This window comes from Serinus canaria, chromosome 8, assembly GCF_022539315.1.
Source record: "Serinus canaria isolate serCan28SL12 chromosome 8, serCan2020, whole genome shotgun sequence".
NCBI lineage: Eukaryota > Metazoa > Chordata > Aves > Passeriformes > Fringillidae > Serinus > Serinus canaria.
In genome coordinates, this window is record NC_066322.1 from 29,884,588 (window position 1) to 29,902,383 (window position 17,796).

At 40.1% G+C, this 17,796-nt stretch overlaps 1 protein-coding gene across 3 annotated transcripts in view; it reads left to right on the forward strand.

Moving 5' to 3' along the window:
- MTA1 (metastasis associated 1) overlaps positions 1-17,796 on the forward strand; it is a 74,717-nt gene that overhangs the window by 16,315 nt on the left and 40,606 nt on the right. For all 3 annotated transcript variants that reach the window (XM_050977380.1, XM_030226329.2, XM_030226330.2), the window contains exons 3-8: positions 821-914; positions 7,712-7,838; positions 8,009-8,072; positions 13,226-13,343; positions 14,915-15,017; positions 17,012-17,111. In XM_050977380.1, the coding sequence (XP_050833337.1) occupies positions 821-914; positions 7,712-7,838; positions 8,009-8,072; positions 13,226-13,343; positions 14,915-15,017; positions 17,012-17,111 (606 nt within the window). The remainder of the gene's footprint in view (positions 1-820; positions 915-7,711; positions 7,839-8,008; positions 8,073-13,225; positions 13,344-14,914; positions 15,018-17,011; positions 17,112-17,796) is intronic.

Genomic DNA, 17,796 nt, shown 5'->3' on the forward strand with positions numbered 1-17,796 from the left:
GTCTTCAGTAGTAGGCTCCTACTCTTGAGTTACTTTTGTATTATTTGATTTATTTTAGAGATAGTAAATTGGCTGGAGCTGTTACAGACCACTAGGTTTATTTCCCCTAGAGTTTATAAAAAGCCACTTGCGCTGTTTGACAGGTCCCTTCTTACATTTGATCACCTATCTCATTTTCAGAGTTTTAAGTAAATAATCTTTTAAAAATTCTGACTTTTTTGTATGTTGTCACTGAAATAGAGTTTGTCTGGTGCAGCTTCTTTGGATCTCCGTCTGTTATGATTTTTTTGTGTGTTGATCATTATTTAGCTCACCAGTGCTGTCAGAGAATCTCATGTTTCTTTTACAAAAGTAACAATGGCTGGGTTCTTTCTTGCCTTTCTACTGCCCCTGTAGCGTTTTGGGGAACAGCCTAGACCTGAATTCTGTTATTTTCCACCATTTTTTTAAATTAGGTTTTTAAAGATCCATTTGAGTGCGGTTTAATATAGGCATCACTTCAAAAGTAGCAAAGTGGCTTGTTAATAGGTTGCAATGGCAGGGAAGCGTGGTTTTCTCCACTTGAAACATCTGTAACTTAAAAGTGGTGATTCCTCAGGAACCATTAGGAGGGTAGAGTTAAACTGCTTGGAATTTCCCTACCCTGGAATGGATCATGCCGGAGGTTGTGTGTGAGGTAATGTGTGCAGCTGGAGGTGCTAAAAGCAGACACTGTGTAGCTTTTGTGCAAAATTCCTGATTATTTATCAAGTTCCTGGTTCAGAGTGTGCAGTTCTGCTCTTGGTCAGGGGTCAGTTTTTTCTTGTGTTCCCTGTTTCAGACTGCCAATGGAAACGTGGAAGCAAAGGTGGTGTGTTTCTACAGGAGGAGAGACATCTCAAGCACGCTCATTGTACTGGCAGACAAACATGCAAGTAAGCTGCTTTGTGTTCAAATGACATTGCTTCTGCACAGAATTGTCAGACTTGGGGACAACTTGGATATTTCAGATATCAGTATCATAAATGTATTTTTTTCTGCAGTTATCTTTAGCATTTTGCATTACTTGTTTGGATGACTTTTCTCTTTCTACCTTACTCTTTTGTTTTGTTTTGTTTTCCCCTTTCCTTAAACCTTTTAGTACCTCGTTTGTGTATGGTTGGATTTTGGTGGGGACAAAACTGAAACCTTCTCTTAGGGCTGAGTAATGACATCTTATTTGCTCCACAGAAATGAATTTTTTAATTTTTGGGGTGAGAGAACATATTCTCCCTGTTAATATAACTTCTCATTAATTGTTTGGTTTGTATATTAAAAAACCCCTCAAACACTATTAGAGGGAATCAAGTAGACTGATTATAGGAAAGCAACTTGAAACATGGCCAGCTTGAAACCTGACTAACAGGATTTCTCTTTGAATTTCAATATTAATAATATTTCTTGCAGTGACACAACTTTTGTCTGAACATGCTCAATAAGTAGACTTTGAAAACAGAGAATCTTAGACTCTCCTATCACTATTTTGAATACTTAAAGCCCTTTTGTTGGGAAGCAAGTGGAGTAACTAAACTGTTTTTTTCTTGTAAACAACAAACTGCGTGAGGTGTAGCTGTTCAGATTGTTTAAAATTTAGCAAAAAGCGTGGACAGCCTTATGAATCCTTGTAATTCAGAGCACATCTATAAATGAGAGGGAAGCAATCAGATATGGGCATGTCAGAACTGTGATTTAGCTGGCAAGCATCACTGTCTTTTAATGTGCTTCTTGGTGTGTGTATCAATAGAGCGATCTGGGGATTGATTCAATCAGATACTCAGTTTTAGCAAGGAATATAATGGCTTGCTGTGTTCTCACTACTTAAATCCATTGGGGAAAAGATGCAGCAAAACGAGTCCTTTACTGATAAATTTGAGTATTTTCTGTTGTAGTCTGTCCAAATAATCCCTCCATGGCAGCCATACCTTGGAAAGATGTTGTGGTGTTGAGGGAGAGTTTGCTGTGTCACAGAATTGTGATGGCAGGCAAAGCTTTTTTGAGCTCTCTTCAGTGCAGCAGTATTTATTTTATCTGAGGATCCTGAAGCTCAATAGGAGCCTCACCATAAACAACGTGGCTATTGATTCCTTCATCTGTGTCTCACTTCACTAGGTTCAGTAAAGGAAGCAGGTGGGAAGGGTTCACAGAAACACATATCTGAGACTGAAAATGAAAAATAATTTGAATCACATAAATGCTCTTTGAACCTGCAAATGCTGATTTCTCTCTGTGATAAGAAATTTAAGTGGGTTTTTTTTATTGCAAACAAATAATTCATTGTTTATACGTGTTGTTTGAAAGATGGGAAAATTCTTCTGTAGCAAAATCATATTAATAGAGCAACCAGAGACAACTGAGTCTTCCTCTTAGAGTAAATTTCATTAGTAACTAGCATTTTCTGCAGTATCTTTCTTTCTGGTGCAGAATAAAAATGCTATTGAATGACTTCCCTTTATTTAGATAGATGTGCTGCTCTGTGCTTTCCGTTCTTCGTAAGAAGGGAGAAGAGAGAGCAAAATTAAGCTTTTTGGACAGCCATTAGTTCTTTACTCTGAAAAAAAAAATCAACATCCTGCATGATATAATGAAATTAAATTTTATAGGTGTTAAGATTCTAGTACAGATATTGCACACTGTCACTGAGTTCATTTCCATGAAGTCTCCTGTTGCCTCATTTTGATGCATTTGCAGTAGATGTACGTGTCTGCATCGCTGATCTTTTAACTGCCTTTGTTCAGCTGATTAATGGAGCTTTATGACTGCAGACATTTCTGGATTCACACAGTCTTCTGTTTAAGATGCCTTTATTTTAGACCTACTGTTGAGATCAGTGCAGTGAGAGAGCAAAGCAATGGGGAGATACAGCTAGGGCATGAATGGAAAAATTGTATGGATATTTTGTTATGTTTTTACTCTTCCAGTAAAGGAAGGAAAAAGATGTAATTGTGAAATTAATGTTTTGAAGTTAAAAAAAAATTAATTAAAGGCCACTTTAGCTTGGATGATCCATCAGATATCTGGAACAGGCAAGTCTGAAATGTTGTCTGTTCTCATAAGTCTGTATACAGAGAAATGTGTTGGACGAGCCTTATTCTCTAGTTGGTGGCTATTAATTGGTACCTGATGTATGTAACCTGATTCTTGGATTTAATCTATGATCTTACTATTTTTATCATATGATGTAAAGCTAGTCTGGGCTCTCCTATAAATCTTTCAGCCTTATGATGTCTTCAATGCATTGTCAGTGCTTTTTATTCATAAGCCTCTTTAATCATCTCACGGATTATTTTAGGGAGTTCCTCCAACTGTTTCTGAAATGAACTTGCTTCACCAGTAAGACACTGTTTTAAGTTCTTGCCGGGAGACTTAGAAAACAAGATTGCAGACAGGACTTGATGGAAGAGAAATGGGAAAGATGCTTCACTCCTCAACCTCTTGTTGGATGCTGTCACTATGTATTTTCTTTATATAATGTCTTACACAGTTTTTCACAAATATTTAAATATTTGCAGCCATGACTGACCAGTTGGTAGTGGTTGGGGAACTGACATAGCACTGTCTGGATTGGCAGATTTATGGTTGGTTTTCAGCAGGTGCTCTCTGGCACACATGGCAGCTTGGTTTTGGAAGTACGAAAGCTTCTGAAAATAGATGTTTGCATGATACCTCTGTGCCTAAACAGATAGGGAATTGATTGAGAATTTTTTTTACATTTTAAATAACACAAATCTAAATGAAGTTTGACAATAGCTTCATGAATTAGCTCTTTTTACTTCTTCCATTTTATTCTTCTTCTCTATTTTTTCCCAGCCCCACACATGCTGATTTAAGAGGAGTCCAATTCATATATCCACTAATGACACCTTGACTCAATTGCTGCTGAGAGGAGGGAAGTGTCTTTTTTCTCTTTGGGAGTGGTGCAGTGAGGGAGGATATAGGTGTCCAAAATAGTGTCTGTTTGCTACCTGACATAGTGGCCATGGCTGCAAGAGGTGACCACCAGAGATTCATGGCAGGGGACCCACACTAATCATGTGGCAAACTCTTTCTCAAGGGTCAAGGTGTAAGGATTCCTGCCTGTTAAAACTTTCTCCCTGTTTTCTACAGCTATGAGTCAATATCTGGTTTTTGGTAGAGAAAAAAGGAGTAAGGCTACAGCTTAATACAAACCACTTGAAACTGAACCTGGAAGAAGGAACCTGTTGTTGTATTTTAATTTAGTCAAATACAACATTTCTAGAACGTTCCTCCAAGGTCCTTAGTTAAGCTGTTAAAGCAGAGAGTTGCAGCTTCCTTTGCTGTTGAAGGAGCTGTTCTGCAGTTCAGTAGCATTGGTTTGACTGTGTTTCCCAATGATTTGGCCCCACTTTTTTTCTTTATTCTTTACATTATTTTGTTAGTTTTAACCATGCTAACTAATTCTTCTGTTACTGCAGATTGTTTCCCAAGTTGGTAAACACTGGCTGCTCTCTAAACCTGATTTCTGTGTCTTGTTTACCTTTGTGCATTTCTGAATTCTGTCATGTAGCTACTTGCATGACACCCATAGTGCAGAGAAAGGGCTGCTGCTTTCTGCTTTTGATGCTCTGGAGACCCCAATCTGATCTGTAGCAAATTGCTATTATTTCTCGTGTCTAGCAAATATTGATGTTTAATTTCACATCTCACACACCCAGTCATTTTAAATTACAATTATTGCCTCTTGGGTTTCTCCTGCCAACTCAAAGTTTACTCTTTCTAATTATTTTCCCCATATATGTTAGCTTTCACACAAGTCTTGCTGTTTGTGCCTAATCTGCCTATCTCTTGTTCCTAATATAAGTCATCTTCAAGCTTTGTTAATGTGCTGTTAATGATTCTGCCATTAAATATCAAATAATACTTAATCTAATACACTTCTTGCAGCATTCCACTGGCTACTGCTGCATAGCTGATATATTACTGTTTGTATTAAGATTAAATGTTAGTTTCAAATCTGCATAGGCACATCTATCAAGCAGAAAGATTAATTTGAAGTAAGGCTTTATGAGAGCACTGAAGTCCCAATGTACTGTACCTCCTGTATTCCCACACCACTTATTTCACAGTCCTGTAAAGAATGCAGGCAAATCTTTCTGAATATTTTATAAATTTGTGTTTCTATTTTTTTGAAGTTTTTTTCTCAGATGCCACCGATTCTTGATGGTGGTGTTTGCTCCAGTTATTGTGAGTGGGTGAGCTGTGGGAAGGTGAAATGCAGATATGTCAGACTTGTCCTGGAGCTGGGGCTGGGACAGCCCCTGTTGTGCTTCATGGTCTGACTCAGCCTGAGCTGTCTGGGTGAGGTGTTGGTGGGGTGTGAGGTGCTGCTGGCTGCTTTTTGTCCAGCAGTTTTTGCCTGACCTCAGTGAGGAAGAGGTTCCTGTCCCAGATCCAGTCCTTCTCTCCTCCATCCCTTGGTTCTCAGTACATTGGTCAGGTCTTTTTTTTTTCAGGGTTAAATCATGGCTGTGATAAAGGAGGGACAATGTTCATATGGATTTGTTTGTTTGTTGTTTCTTGGAATGTTCCTGCCTCTGTCTGGGGGTGCTATGACAGTTTTACTGCTATGTTTGAGGGAATTATTTGTTACCTGTAGAAATGTCTGTTTTTGAAAGGAAATGTATTGTGCTTTTTGGTTTTGAGAGGCTGTTCATAGCAGAGCTGCCATAAGAACATGTGTGCTCTCCATCTTCTGTATTTTATTACAAAAGACATATAAATAAAATACTACTTGGAAGGCGAGCCTACCTGAAGGGATGCAGTCCCTGGGATTAGGTTGGTTGTGCTGGGTGCTTTCCTTTTGTCTGTAGATTTTATTGGCACAAAGGGGTTGACATACTTTTTAGAAAAATGTAATTTCTAAGAGCTGTAGGCTATCAAATATACTGAAGATACAAACTATTTTAGGTTGCTCCTCATAGTATTTTCCCTGCATTATCCAGTGCACTGCTGTCATTTCCAAAAGTGCTGTAAGTACAGGCATGAATTCCCTTTTTCTTTGCGCATCATTCAGGTTTCAGGCAAATGAGCTTGGAACTTGCTGACTGTTTGTAGATTACTGCTGGTATATTTACAGTGTAGGATAGCAGTCACAATATTAATTTTCAACTAAAACAGAATCCACTTCAGTAAATAAATTGCAGACCCATGAGAGGGTGCAACAAATAAAAATTTGGTGTTCTAGTTCCCAGGAAAATATTAAAACCTAAGTATGTGCTGCTGTATGGTTACCAGCTCATGTGGTGTAGCAGCAATTGTGTGTTGAAGTCTGGTTTAATTATGCTGCTCTTTTTTTCCTTCTTTGCTGGAGCAGCCTACCTGACGAGCAAATAAACTGCAAGTCTTTTTTTCAGGGCAGTAAAATGGTGATAAATTGTGGGCAACCTGAAGGGTACATAATTTTTTGTCACCACCTTTGGTTGTAATGGTGGCCTGTTTAAAAAAAAATGTAATTTTAGTGCTTTATAAAATTGAGATCTTTGTTTGCTTTATTTTTGGGATAACTATGGGGATTTTAGTTAACTAATCTTAAGGGTATATAAATCATAACTGTGTCTGTATGTGTTTCTCATTAGAAATGTTATTTGGCAACAACTGTTGAATTAAGCTGGAGGCATAAGTCTGCTCTTTGAGAGTAATGCTGCTGTAAAATTAGAGCTTTACAATTCATGCATGAGGCTTTACAGCTCATTCTACTACAGTCTGGGAAACTTTGCCTGTGGTTTTGCAAAATACAAGTAACTGCATTAATTTCTTAGAGAAGGGAAAAGTCTGGTCTCTTCTTTCTCAGTCATTTGTCATGGAGGATCTTCGGAGTTTTTTTTCTTTGGGTATTTTGCCCCTTACAGCTTTAGCTGGCATAAGTGGCAGGATACTTCTTAACAAACACAAAACATACCATTTATTTCCTAAAAGAAAGATGCTTGAAGATGTTTGGGATCAGTTGCATGTCAGTGTGGGTGGGATTTCATGTTTTTACTTTGGTGTATGTTTGAGAACTGGTTGGATGGAGATTGGATAGCTCCAAGGCAGAGCTGGTGGATCCTGGCTGCTGCAATGCAGGAGTGCTGCAGTTGGGTGTGTGTGGTGTGGGTTGGGTAAGGAGGGTGGCAGGAGTGGCCTCAGGCACTTGGCTACATTCCAGTTAATGCTGTGGCTGTGGTTGGGGTGAGGAGAGTACAAAATAACACTAATTAAAAACTGCCCTTTCCAGTGGGCATTTCCTGCAGAATCTGTTAAAGCTGGCATGGGACAGTGTGATGTCCTGAAAGAGGAGTAGGGTTTATGATAACTTGTGCCTGGCAAAGAGGAAAGACTTCACTTTGCCTCACTCATCGTGTGTCAGCTTCTACCAGATGAATCTTATGCCCTGATGGTCTCCAAAAGCAGCTCGCTCTCTCTCTAGAACTTCTCTATTGGTAGCAGATTTGTGTGCCTTTCAGCTTGGTGTGACCTGTGTGTGCCTGGGGTGATTTGATGGTGGTGGTGAATAAATAAAATTCTTCACAGGCATAATTTCAAGAGTCTGTACTAATCATGTATTTGTTCAGTTAGCCAAAATGTTGCATCAAATCTGATTAAAGTTTGTTATTTAGCAAAGGTTTTGGAGCAGGTCATTCTGACTTGCTCAGTCAATTTGTCTTGTTCTTGATCAATTTTGTCTCTTTATGACTAGGAGAAATGGAAGAAGAGATGGAAAATCCAGAAATGGTTGATTTACCAGAGAAACAGAAGCATCAGCTTCGACATCGTGAGTTGTTTCTCTCACGACAGCTGGAATCTCTGCCAGCCACACACATTAGGTAATGACTGTTTTCTGCCATTTTCTTAAAAAATCACACAACACTGTTATTTTTTAAGTGCTCTTCAATGTAAGATCAAGTTCTGTGTACAACTTCAAATGATACCATCTTGTGAATCACACGAGCATTTAAGATGTATTTTTTCATGAGACATGTTTCTCTTTTTTTAGAGGCAAATGCAGCGTTACTCTGTTAAATGAGACAGAATCCCTTAAATCGTATCTGGAACGGGAGGTAGGAACCATTTTGTGCATTGTAAAGCTTGAACTATTTATTCTGGCACAATTTAGGTTTGGTGCCTATTTGTAAGTCTTCTAAAAAGAGTTCTTTCATTTCTGCATGTTCTAGGCGTTGACAGTGGGAGGTTTTAGGCTCTGTACAATCTTTGTTCTGTATAAAACTTTGTGGGTCTGGGGGCCAGACCTTGTGTTTACATCCCTGTGTGACAGTGAGCTGCCTCTCCTTCTGTAAAGAGAACCCAACTTGCTCATCAGTGTGGCAGGGCTGAGTGTTCCATCCTGGAGGCTGATGCCCTGGGAGATGCTGTAACTGTAGAGGAGAGAGCATGCTGTGCTTCTCTATATTTGCTTTATCCTGAAATCATACAGATTTATATTAATATGCTTTAAGCTTGATCTTGCCTCAGATTTTTGAGGAGCTTAGTTCTCTGTTCTTTGAGTTCACTGGCCAAAATACTTATCTGGACTCCTTCATAGACCACCACTGACACTTAAATCCTTGAAAACCTGCTTGTCAGGTGACATCTGACAGAAATTTACCCAGTCTCTCTTTAAAGGTATCTCAGACCAAACCTTGAAACTGAATTGTCTTGCACAGTTAAACACCATTCAGAATATAAATATTGGGCTTTACTTTTTCAGGTATTTTGTGATTTTTAAATTATTACCATTGTATTTTTTAAAAGTTGTATTTCTATACCTTTAATTGTGGCTAGACCTCTGGCTGCCAGCTGGGTTAGACAGTCTTGGAGTCTGACAATCTGTGAGAGATTTACTGTGGAGATTAGCAAAGAACTTCAGGATATTATTATTTGAACACATCTGCAAGCAAATAATTTGCATTTGAAAACAGTGAAATGTTATACAAGAGAGGAAATCTTGTAATTAAAAACAGTAGGGTGATGGCCATTACTGGCCTTTAAGAAAGGAGAAAAGAGGCCATTTTTTGCAAGGAGCATACTGCAGTCTCTCTCATAGCTGGGCTTTCTTTTTAAATGCTTTTGTAGCTTTCTTCAGTATTTATTTAAGCATAAGATTAGTTTTAATCTGATACTTTAGTTTAAGAGAATTTTAAACAAGGCACAGGGATTAAATAGTTGAGTTTCTCTTTGGAATGTGAAACCAAAAAATGTCGGCTCTGCTGAAGGCTGCCAAATGGCAGAGAATCAAACAAGGGACGTGGTATTCAGCAGTGCTTGTAACCAGCTAGCAGCCCAGGATATGCCAGTTTGAAAGCACAAGTTAATCAAACTGAAATTATTTCAGATTTTTTAGTACCCAGCTCTTAAGTTGTGTTTGTTCTCAGTTGCTCCCAGCATGTTTTTATTATCACTGGTTTTACAGGTAGGTGTGCTGAGACTGAGGGGCGATGCTTTCCTCTGATCATGCAATGCTCAGTTGTAGATGCATGCACAGAAAGATAATTTTTTTCCCATCCTTTTGAACTTTCAAAATGCAAGATGAGTGATGTGGGTTATTTTTAGAACTGAGCAGGCACTTAGAGATTTCACAGAATGAGAGAGTTCCCTGAATGTGTCCTGTCACTTAGCATGGCATTTTGCTGTGGTGCAAACTAACTTGGACAGATGGTAAAGAAATTAAAAGCTCAGGAACACAAATATGCTTGGGTGGAGAGTAGAGATGAAGAAAAGGAGATAGTCATTACCCAATGGGTTCCTAACACTGGAACTGTTTCTTCTTTCCCCATGCCTCCTGTTCTTAATCCAGCCTTTGCTTTCAAAATGTTTCAGGGTAGTTCCTTTTTTCCTAACATGGCTTCTGTCAGTAAAGCCTAAGCAGTTCTAGGGAACCTGGTGTTTGATTTCCTAAATGTTATGACCATTAAAATAGGCTTTCAGCCCAAGGCTGTCTGCCTTGAAGCAGGTTAAACATCCAGACAGAATTTTTTAGGGAGATAGTAAGCAAAGCAGATTTACATTTTTGCTATCTCTATTCTCCTCCACCGCCCTGTCTCTGTCATCTTCCTCAGGAAGATTGCCTTGCACGTTTGGAAGGTAGGCTGAAGAGGACCAGCACTGACTCTTTCACTCTGCCTGTGAAATTGGGATTGTAGCAGGAGTGAGGAATAGCAGGAAAGAGAGGGAAATAAAAAGCAACTGGAAAACCAGAATTTTCTGTAGACACCTAATTCCCATGGAGATCATAGCACTTATGGCAAAAGCACTAGATTTCCCTATTCTGCTGAAAACTGTTTTGAATGTAGGTCTGTTTTACTGCTCTGCCTGGCTATATCCAGAGGCTTGTGTGAATTTGCCTGCTGAGCAGATGTCTGGCATATCTGTTCCTTTTAGTAGCCCCCTAAAAATAAAATGTTCTCTAGTTAAAATATATCAAATACATGAAAGTAAGTTTGCAAGCTGCAATGAAGTAACAGTTATTTCTGTGGTGTACTTCGACTTTTCTTTCTCCAGTTACTTGGTGACTTTGGTTCTTGACTATAGCTATGGGTAGCTTAGGGGCTTGGCTAGGGGAGCTCTGAGCAGATATGTCTCTAGCAGTTGAGAGAAGCAGAAAATCATGATTCAACTTTAACTCTTGGCAGGTCATGTCAATTTTTTCAGAACGTTCTGGGATCTGAAATGAAAAGAGAAAACCCTTCTCTTTTTTGACTGCTGCAAACCCAGCATACACAGTTTGACAGCACAAATGAGTGTGAAGGATTTTGAAGAGCAGTGTTACTTTGTTGTGAACATCACTCTTGTGAAACCCTTGTGGAAATTTGTTCTCATCACATAGTGGTGGTCAGGAGTTCACACATGCTTTAGCGTACACAAGGATCTGGTTTGTTTCTTAGCTGATGTGTATTAATGTTTTCAGCAGTCCCACTCACTCTGCAAGAATGAATCTCATGTCTGTGAGGGAAGATGGCAGTGGTGTTGAATTACCTGGAGGGGTTGCAGTCTGTAGAATTCACACTTGGGCCCCCATACTTCCATCTCTCCTCTGCTGAGGAAGCTCTGGATGGGGAGAAGAGACCAGAGCATGTTCATTCTTTTGTTCAACCTGATTGATTTTTTGACAGAACTGGACAAGACATAAATGGATGACCTGAAACTAATACAGATTTTGTGGAAAAAATTCATAGTGATAACCAATAAAAGAAAAGCAATAGGGCATCTAACAATCAACTATCATGGGAGAAACCTCCACAATATATGACCTTCCTTGGCTGAAAAAGACTAAAGAAATTGCCTGTGGAATTGGTCTTCTTTGGGGCTCACTGCGTTGTTACACTGCAGTGTGTTGCATATTTGCTGGGCAAAGCATTAATGTTGCACTGCATATACCTTGTCCTGCAGTCAGGTATTTTGGAGCTGGAACAAATTAAACACTGTATTTATAACCTGGAAGCCTGTGAGACAAAAGCTTTCCCTATGTTTTATTTCCACAGTGATACATTCTCAAAATATTGCAATATCTTGAGCTTTGAGTATGTCAGGGAGCAGGAGACCCGATTTCTTTACATAGATGTGGTATAAATGAGTTTTCATGTGCTCTGATGCTGCTTCTGCCCGTAGGTTGATGTAACTTGACCCTGGTGTCTGTGGGAGTAGGAGTTTTTTCAAAAGTATCATTTGCTTAGGATGCAGTCAAATCCTCTGACCCTAAACCCAACTACAGACAACCTTTCCAGCTGAAGTTCAGTTGTCTTCCAGAATTTTTGCCATGTTACTGTGGAAACTCGCAGCAATTCTTCTTTTTCTGGGGCTTTGCATGACAGATTGGGAGACTCTCTTTTCCTTTGCCACCTCTTCATAAAGCTGAACAGGGCTTGAAACTCATGCTGGTTTTGTCCTAATTTTTGTTGCATGCTGTTGACACATACAAATATAGGGAAAGGGAAAAAATGAGGTGAGCATGAAATGAGATTTATTTAAACAGGGTGCCTGCTAGTGCCAGAGAAATAAGGGGATTGAAAAAATAAGCCAGAAACCTGAGATGTGGAAAATGGCACACTGCACATCCTGTTTCTGTTCAGACAATTCTCCTTTCTGATGAGCATGTCGCTGTGGACAGAGGTTACAAAAGGTGTGTTGTTCCATGTCCTACCACAGCTTTAATCATGCCCAGAGCTGCATGCTATACTTTGATGGAGCATACCGGTCAATAGCTATAGCTAAGTACTTATCCATGCAGAAAAGTTTAATTACTTAAACTGTACAGTTTTAGGTAGTTAAAAATTTTGGCTGTTTCCTTTCTCTGCCCTGGCAGAGCATTCTCATTCTGGAATGCTTTTTTGCTTTAATTTTATACACCAAGGTAGCGGAAGCCAAGCAGCTATTTTAGCCTTTTCCACATCTACTTGAACAAAAGCAACAAATTAGTGGATTGCCACCTGCAGCTAATTACTGCTGCTGCCAAATCTTCTGTGCTGCCCCTCTCCTAATAACAAGCAGAAAGAAACATGGTGCTTTAAGCTTAGATGGTAGCAGGCAAGAAGTTGGTCAGCAGCACATCGCTGTGCCAGGGACAGCTGAGTACATCCTGCTCTGTATTAGCAGGAGTGTAGCCAGCAGATGGAGGCAAGGGGGCCATCCCCTCACTTCATCCCTTGTGAGACCACTTGTGTAGGTTTTTGTCCAACTTTGGGCCTTGCAGCATGACAGACATTGACAGATTGGAGCAAGCCTAGCAGAAGCCACCGGGTTTGTCTGGGGCTTCACACCTCTATGGGGTTGCTTAGTCTGGCTGTGACATTCTGGAGTTATGCTTCAATTTGTGCTGGTATTTCTCTGTGGATAGGTCACTGATGTCTAATTCTCTTGGTTTGGAATGTGGGAATTGCATGGGATGTGGCAATTTTATGTTCTGAAACAGCTGATGCGACTAAAAATTGTCTCCTGGCCCTTCTGAGCCTTGTCTGTGCAAGAGGAGCTGTGTTCAATTTGAGAGGCTGTTGAGAGAGGCTGATGTTGAGAGCTAACACTTGCAATATAGAAGAAAGTAGCAGCACTTAAATGGAGTTTTTAAACTGGTGGTTCATTTACTTTTTGTTCACCCAGTTTTAAAATCCATATATAGGTAATGAAACCACACTTAAACTGTAAAAACTTGGTAGTATGGTTGCAAAGCTGAAAGTAAAAGCTAATAACACTGTTTACCTTTTTGCTCTTGTTTTATTTTTAGGATTTCTTCTTTTATTCACTAGTGTATGATCCTCAACAAAAAACCCTGCTTGCTGATAAAGGAGAGATTCGAGTTGGAAACAGATATCAGGCAGATATAACCGACTTACTAAAAGAGGGTAATTTCTGTAATTTATTTAAATTGTCAAGAGTTTGTGTTGAATGTGGCCACTTCTCTGTGTGAGGCCTGCCTAGGTGTGGGAGATGGTTTCCACTGCCAGGCCATGTGTGCAGCAGTGACTGAGTTTGTGGAGGCTTTTGCCCACTGAAGGCAATTAGTTCTCTTGCAAATGGGTCTTTAAATGGGCGTTTGTCCAAATCATAAAAGTTGTTGAAATAAATTGAATTAATGGGCTCTCTCAGAGCTTGCACTCTTTTTATTAAAAGATTTCAGAATTTCCATGGGAAACACAAATTTCCATCACATCTGTAAAGCCTTTTGTGTTTTTAATCTAGCCTCACTTCCCTATAAGAGCCCCTCCCAAATTACTGCCAATTAAATGCTGTCTGCCCTCATCAATTTGCCCATTACTGCTGGGTGCCTTTTCCCTGGAGCCCTCTCCCCATCCTAGTGTTGGCTGCCAGCCTAGACTTCTCACCTGCAGAACAGGCAGGCATGCTGGCTGGAGCATGCATTGAGACTTCAGCCTGTCCCCACTGTCATGGAGCAGTGGGACCATGAGGATGCTGGCCTGAGGACGAGGGAGAAGTAGCAGGAACCAGGAATATTTATCAGATAGTAACTAACTTTAGATTTGCCTCTGCACTACTCTACGGATCCAAAAGTGGGTGGAAAAAAAGAGAGATGATGAGTGTTGCCATCTAACTATTCTTTCCTGAGCCCTGTGTAATGCAGAGGGAAAGGTCTATCCATAAGCTTCTCCTAGGAGAGAGATGGTTGTGACCTGTGTTGGGAAGATCACATCCAGTGTGGATGGGCCAGGATGTGGAAGCAATGAGATGCTTCTGTCTTTGTTTAGAAGCTCTCCTGACACTGTTAGTCTGTTAAGACAGAAAAAAAAGGGTCAGGATTCTTGTTTAATTTGTCTATGAAACCAGTATTTATTCAACAGCTGGGCAAGTCTCCTAAGTGAGGATGAACTAAACTGAAAGGCATCCTCTTCCCACAGTGAACCAAAATGGGGCTTCAGAGAAGGATAATTGCCAGATGTTTTAAAGGAAGCAGAAAGGAAAAAAAGTCTCAGTAGCTCCTGTATTTTACCAGAGTATTCTGGCTTGTTTAGACTTGGGAAAATGAAGAGTGTCTGATGCCATGGTTTACCCCCAGAAAGCAGTTGAGATGGGTTGAACCAGCTACTCTTTGCCTGCTCAGAGCAGCTTGGAGTGCGTCTGTTTTCCTGGAATTGCTGCAAGATAAAGGAAGAAGACAGACGAGCTGGGGAAAGAAACTGTGTAGTTTGGAGAAAGATGCACTCTGTTTCCCATGACATATCCTCTGACACCAGTTTGTGAAAATCTGATTGCCCAATTTGGGTGAGCTGTGTTGCTGTGTCTGTCAGGCTGAAATTGTCACATACAAATCAGTGAGTGAAATTTTCACAGTGGCCTGTCAGGCAGAGTAACTGAGAAGGGCTAACGGTGCCATTATTGTGAGATAAAAAAAGAATCTAGAAAGTACTCATATTTTAAAAGAGCCATACTAAATACTTCTGATTTGTTTTTCAACCAGGTGAGGATGATGGAAGAGATCAGTCAAAACTTGAAACAAAAGTTTGGGAAGCCTTTAACCCACTAGTAGACAAGCAGATAGACCAGTTCCTGGTGGTAGCACGGTAAGAGTATTTCACCTCGCCTTTGAAGCGTTTATAACTCTTCAAGCACTTTTCTTATGTTCTTTTTTGTTTTATTAGCATGAGTGCTGGTTCTGGTTGCTTGATTCACTTGCTCCATTTTAAGATGAGGTACATTTTACATGCCTTCGTGGGAATAGCATGACTTTAGGAACAGCTCCTCAGATTTGCAACTTGGTTTCATAAAAGCAAAGCAAGTTGCATGTGAAAATGATCCTGTAATTGGTGGGGTTTTTCAAATACTTTAGTCAGCATGCAGAAGACTTAGTGAATTAAATTCTTGGCTGTTCTTTGCTCTGTCCATTTACTGCTTTTTTCAAAACCAGTAACACTTTAACATCCATTAATGGTTTGCTTAGAATTCTGGTAAATGCTTATCATGAGCTGAGGTTACTTTCTAATGCCTAGATTCCAATAGGCACAATAAAATAAAGCCCTGCAAATCTCTACTGATGTTGTTTTTATTTAAGCCCAAAGCAATCTCTGTTGATCAGCTCTTCCTTTATAAAAGGTTCTTGAACTAATTCATTGGTATCCATTTCTATAAACAGAAGCCTGTATTAAATTTTAGGCTCTCATAGCAATTGATGACTGAATAATTTAGGGGAAAAAATACACAGTAACACTCTCTAAATTCTTTGTGTTTTAGGTGGTACTTGTATAGGTGAGCCTTGGTTCTGTCTGCCTTTTTTTTCTCCCTTCCCCCTCTTGGGTTTTCATGTGGTTTGGTTTGTATTGACTGTGGAGCTGCTTTGTGATGGGCGTTTCCACCTTCTGGTGGCTGAGCTGGTTTTCGTGGCCCTTTCTGGCAGTCAGTGCTGCCCACTGGGTTTGCTGCTGCAAGGTGCAGGCTGTAATGAGAATCACTGCAAAAATGAGTGCAGGAATCGCTTCTGTTCAGAATCAGTAAAGCGTTCCAGTTTATAATTAGTTCTCACATACAGAAGTATCAGTTCAGCTGAAGCTGGGCATGGGGGAGTTTGGGGCAGGGGTGGGGATGGTGACTGGGAGGCTGGGAAGAGGGCGAGGTGTGAGTCACCACAGACACTCCGATGGGGGAGGCTTGTTTGGATTTTGGCCAAAATTAGATGTTTGATGACAACTGCTTCTCAAACATTTACCTTTCCTACTCCTGCGCTGCTTGGCACTAGTGTGTTCCTCTGTGCTCTCAGCTGCTTTGGGGAAGTGACCTGAGTGGAGGGGGAAACCCAACCCATCTATTTTGTTGTTGTAGTTGCTCAGAGGAGTTCAGCTCCAGTTCACTGTGCAGCAGCACAAGGGTTGCACCCATGTGGTATAGCAAGCAAGTGGGAGAGTAGGAATTTTGAGAACCAATACTTTTTACAGGTTTCTCCAACTGATTTCTTAGGAATAAGATGAAGAGCATGAGGCTTGTGGTCTCAGATGCAGAGATGATGATTTGTGAAGTATTTCAGAATTGTCGTTTTATGCAGGCTTTATGAAATATATATATAAAACAATGTTAAGTTGTAAAATAATATTGTTTTAAATTTTCTGAAACTTTTAGAAAAACACTTGCATTGTTGCATTTTTTGTGTCTGATCTTGGCAGCTGTCTCTGTACCTTTTGGACCGTGCAGCACTGCTCTTTGCCGTTGTGAAAGAGACTATTGTCATTCATAAATCTTTCTTGTGCTCTGTTCCTGTTGCAGCTCAAGTCTGTTGGGGGATAAGGGATAAGAGAGTAGCCCAGAACTCCCTGTTGGTGACCCCTGAGTCTTTCTCTGTTTCCTCTGCCATGCCTGAGCCTCTTAGATCACATGAACTTACTAAAGTGCTCACAATAACAAACCACATTTGGAGAGAATGGTCTCTGGCTCAGAATGAACAAACCATGTAATCTTGTAACTGGGAAATGGAGTCTGCTCATCTCAGAAAGTGTTGGCTGGGTGTTTATATTTATAAAGTTTGGCTGGGTTTGCACGCAAAGTTAACGCTGTGTTTAATTTCTTTCAGGTCTGTTGGTACTTTTGCTCGAGCCCTGGATTGCAGTAGTTCTGTCAGACAGCCAAGTTTGCACATGAGTGCTGCAGCAGCCTCCAGGGACATCACATTGGTAAGATTTTCTTTAGAGGACCTTAAGTTTGTGAGAGATGCAAAGTATTCACCTCAGCATTAACAGTTGGCTAAGAGGAAAGGACAGATGGATTGTAGTTGTGACTTGCTGTGAAGCAGACCCTGCTTTTGTAAAGGAATCCTTTAGCTACAGATGAAGTAACTTTTTCTGGCTTTGTGCCTCTTATGATCCATCATGGATAATACTATGAGGCAATTTTTTTTTTTTGCTTGGTTTTATTAAAATAGTCTGATGACATGCTTGACAGCTCATCCCTTGCATGGGCTCAGTAGCTCTCTTGAGAAGAATACAAATTATTGTCTGCCTGTCTGTAATGTTACAGTGCCAGAATGCCATTCTTCATTGCTTCCCCAACACCAGACTGTCACTGGCATCCTTGGGTGAGATTGACCAAGGATGTCTGGGGGAAAAGCTTGTGGTCAGATAAGAAATGTCAGTTGATACTTTTCTCTTTGACTTCCACTTTAGAGTACCTGAGGAGTAGTGATATTGTTAACATTTCATAATAGTAAATGTTGCTGAGTAGATCGAGGAAAGGGAAAAACTTGAACTTTTATGCTACAGAAAGTTTAATGAAAATTTGAATAAAATATCTGAAGTCTCCAGAGAACTGTTATCGAAGCCTCACTTCATTACTGGAGTAATGCAAACTTACATGTAGAAC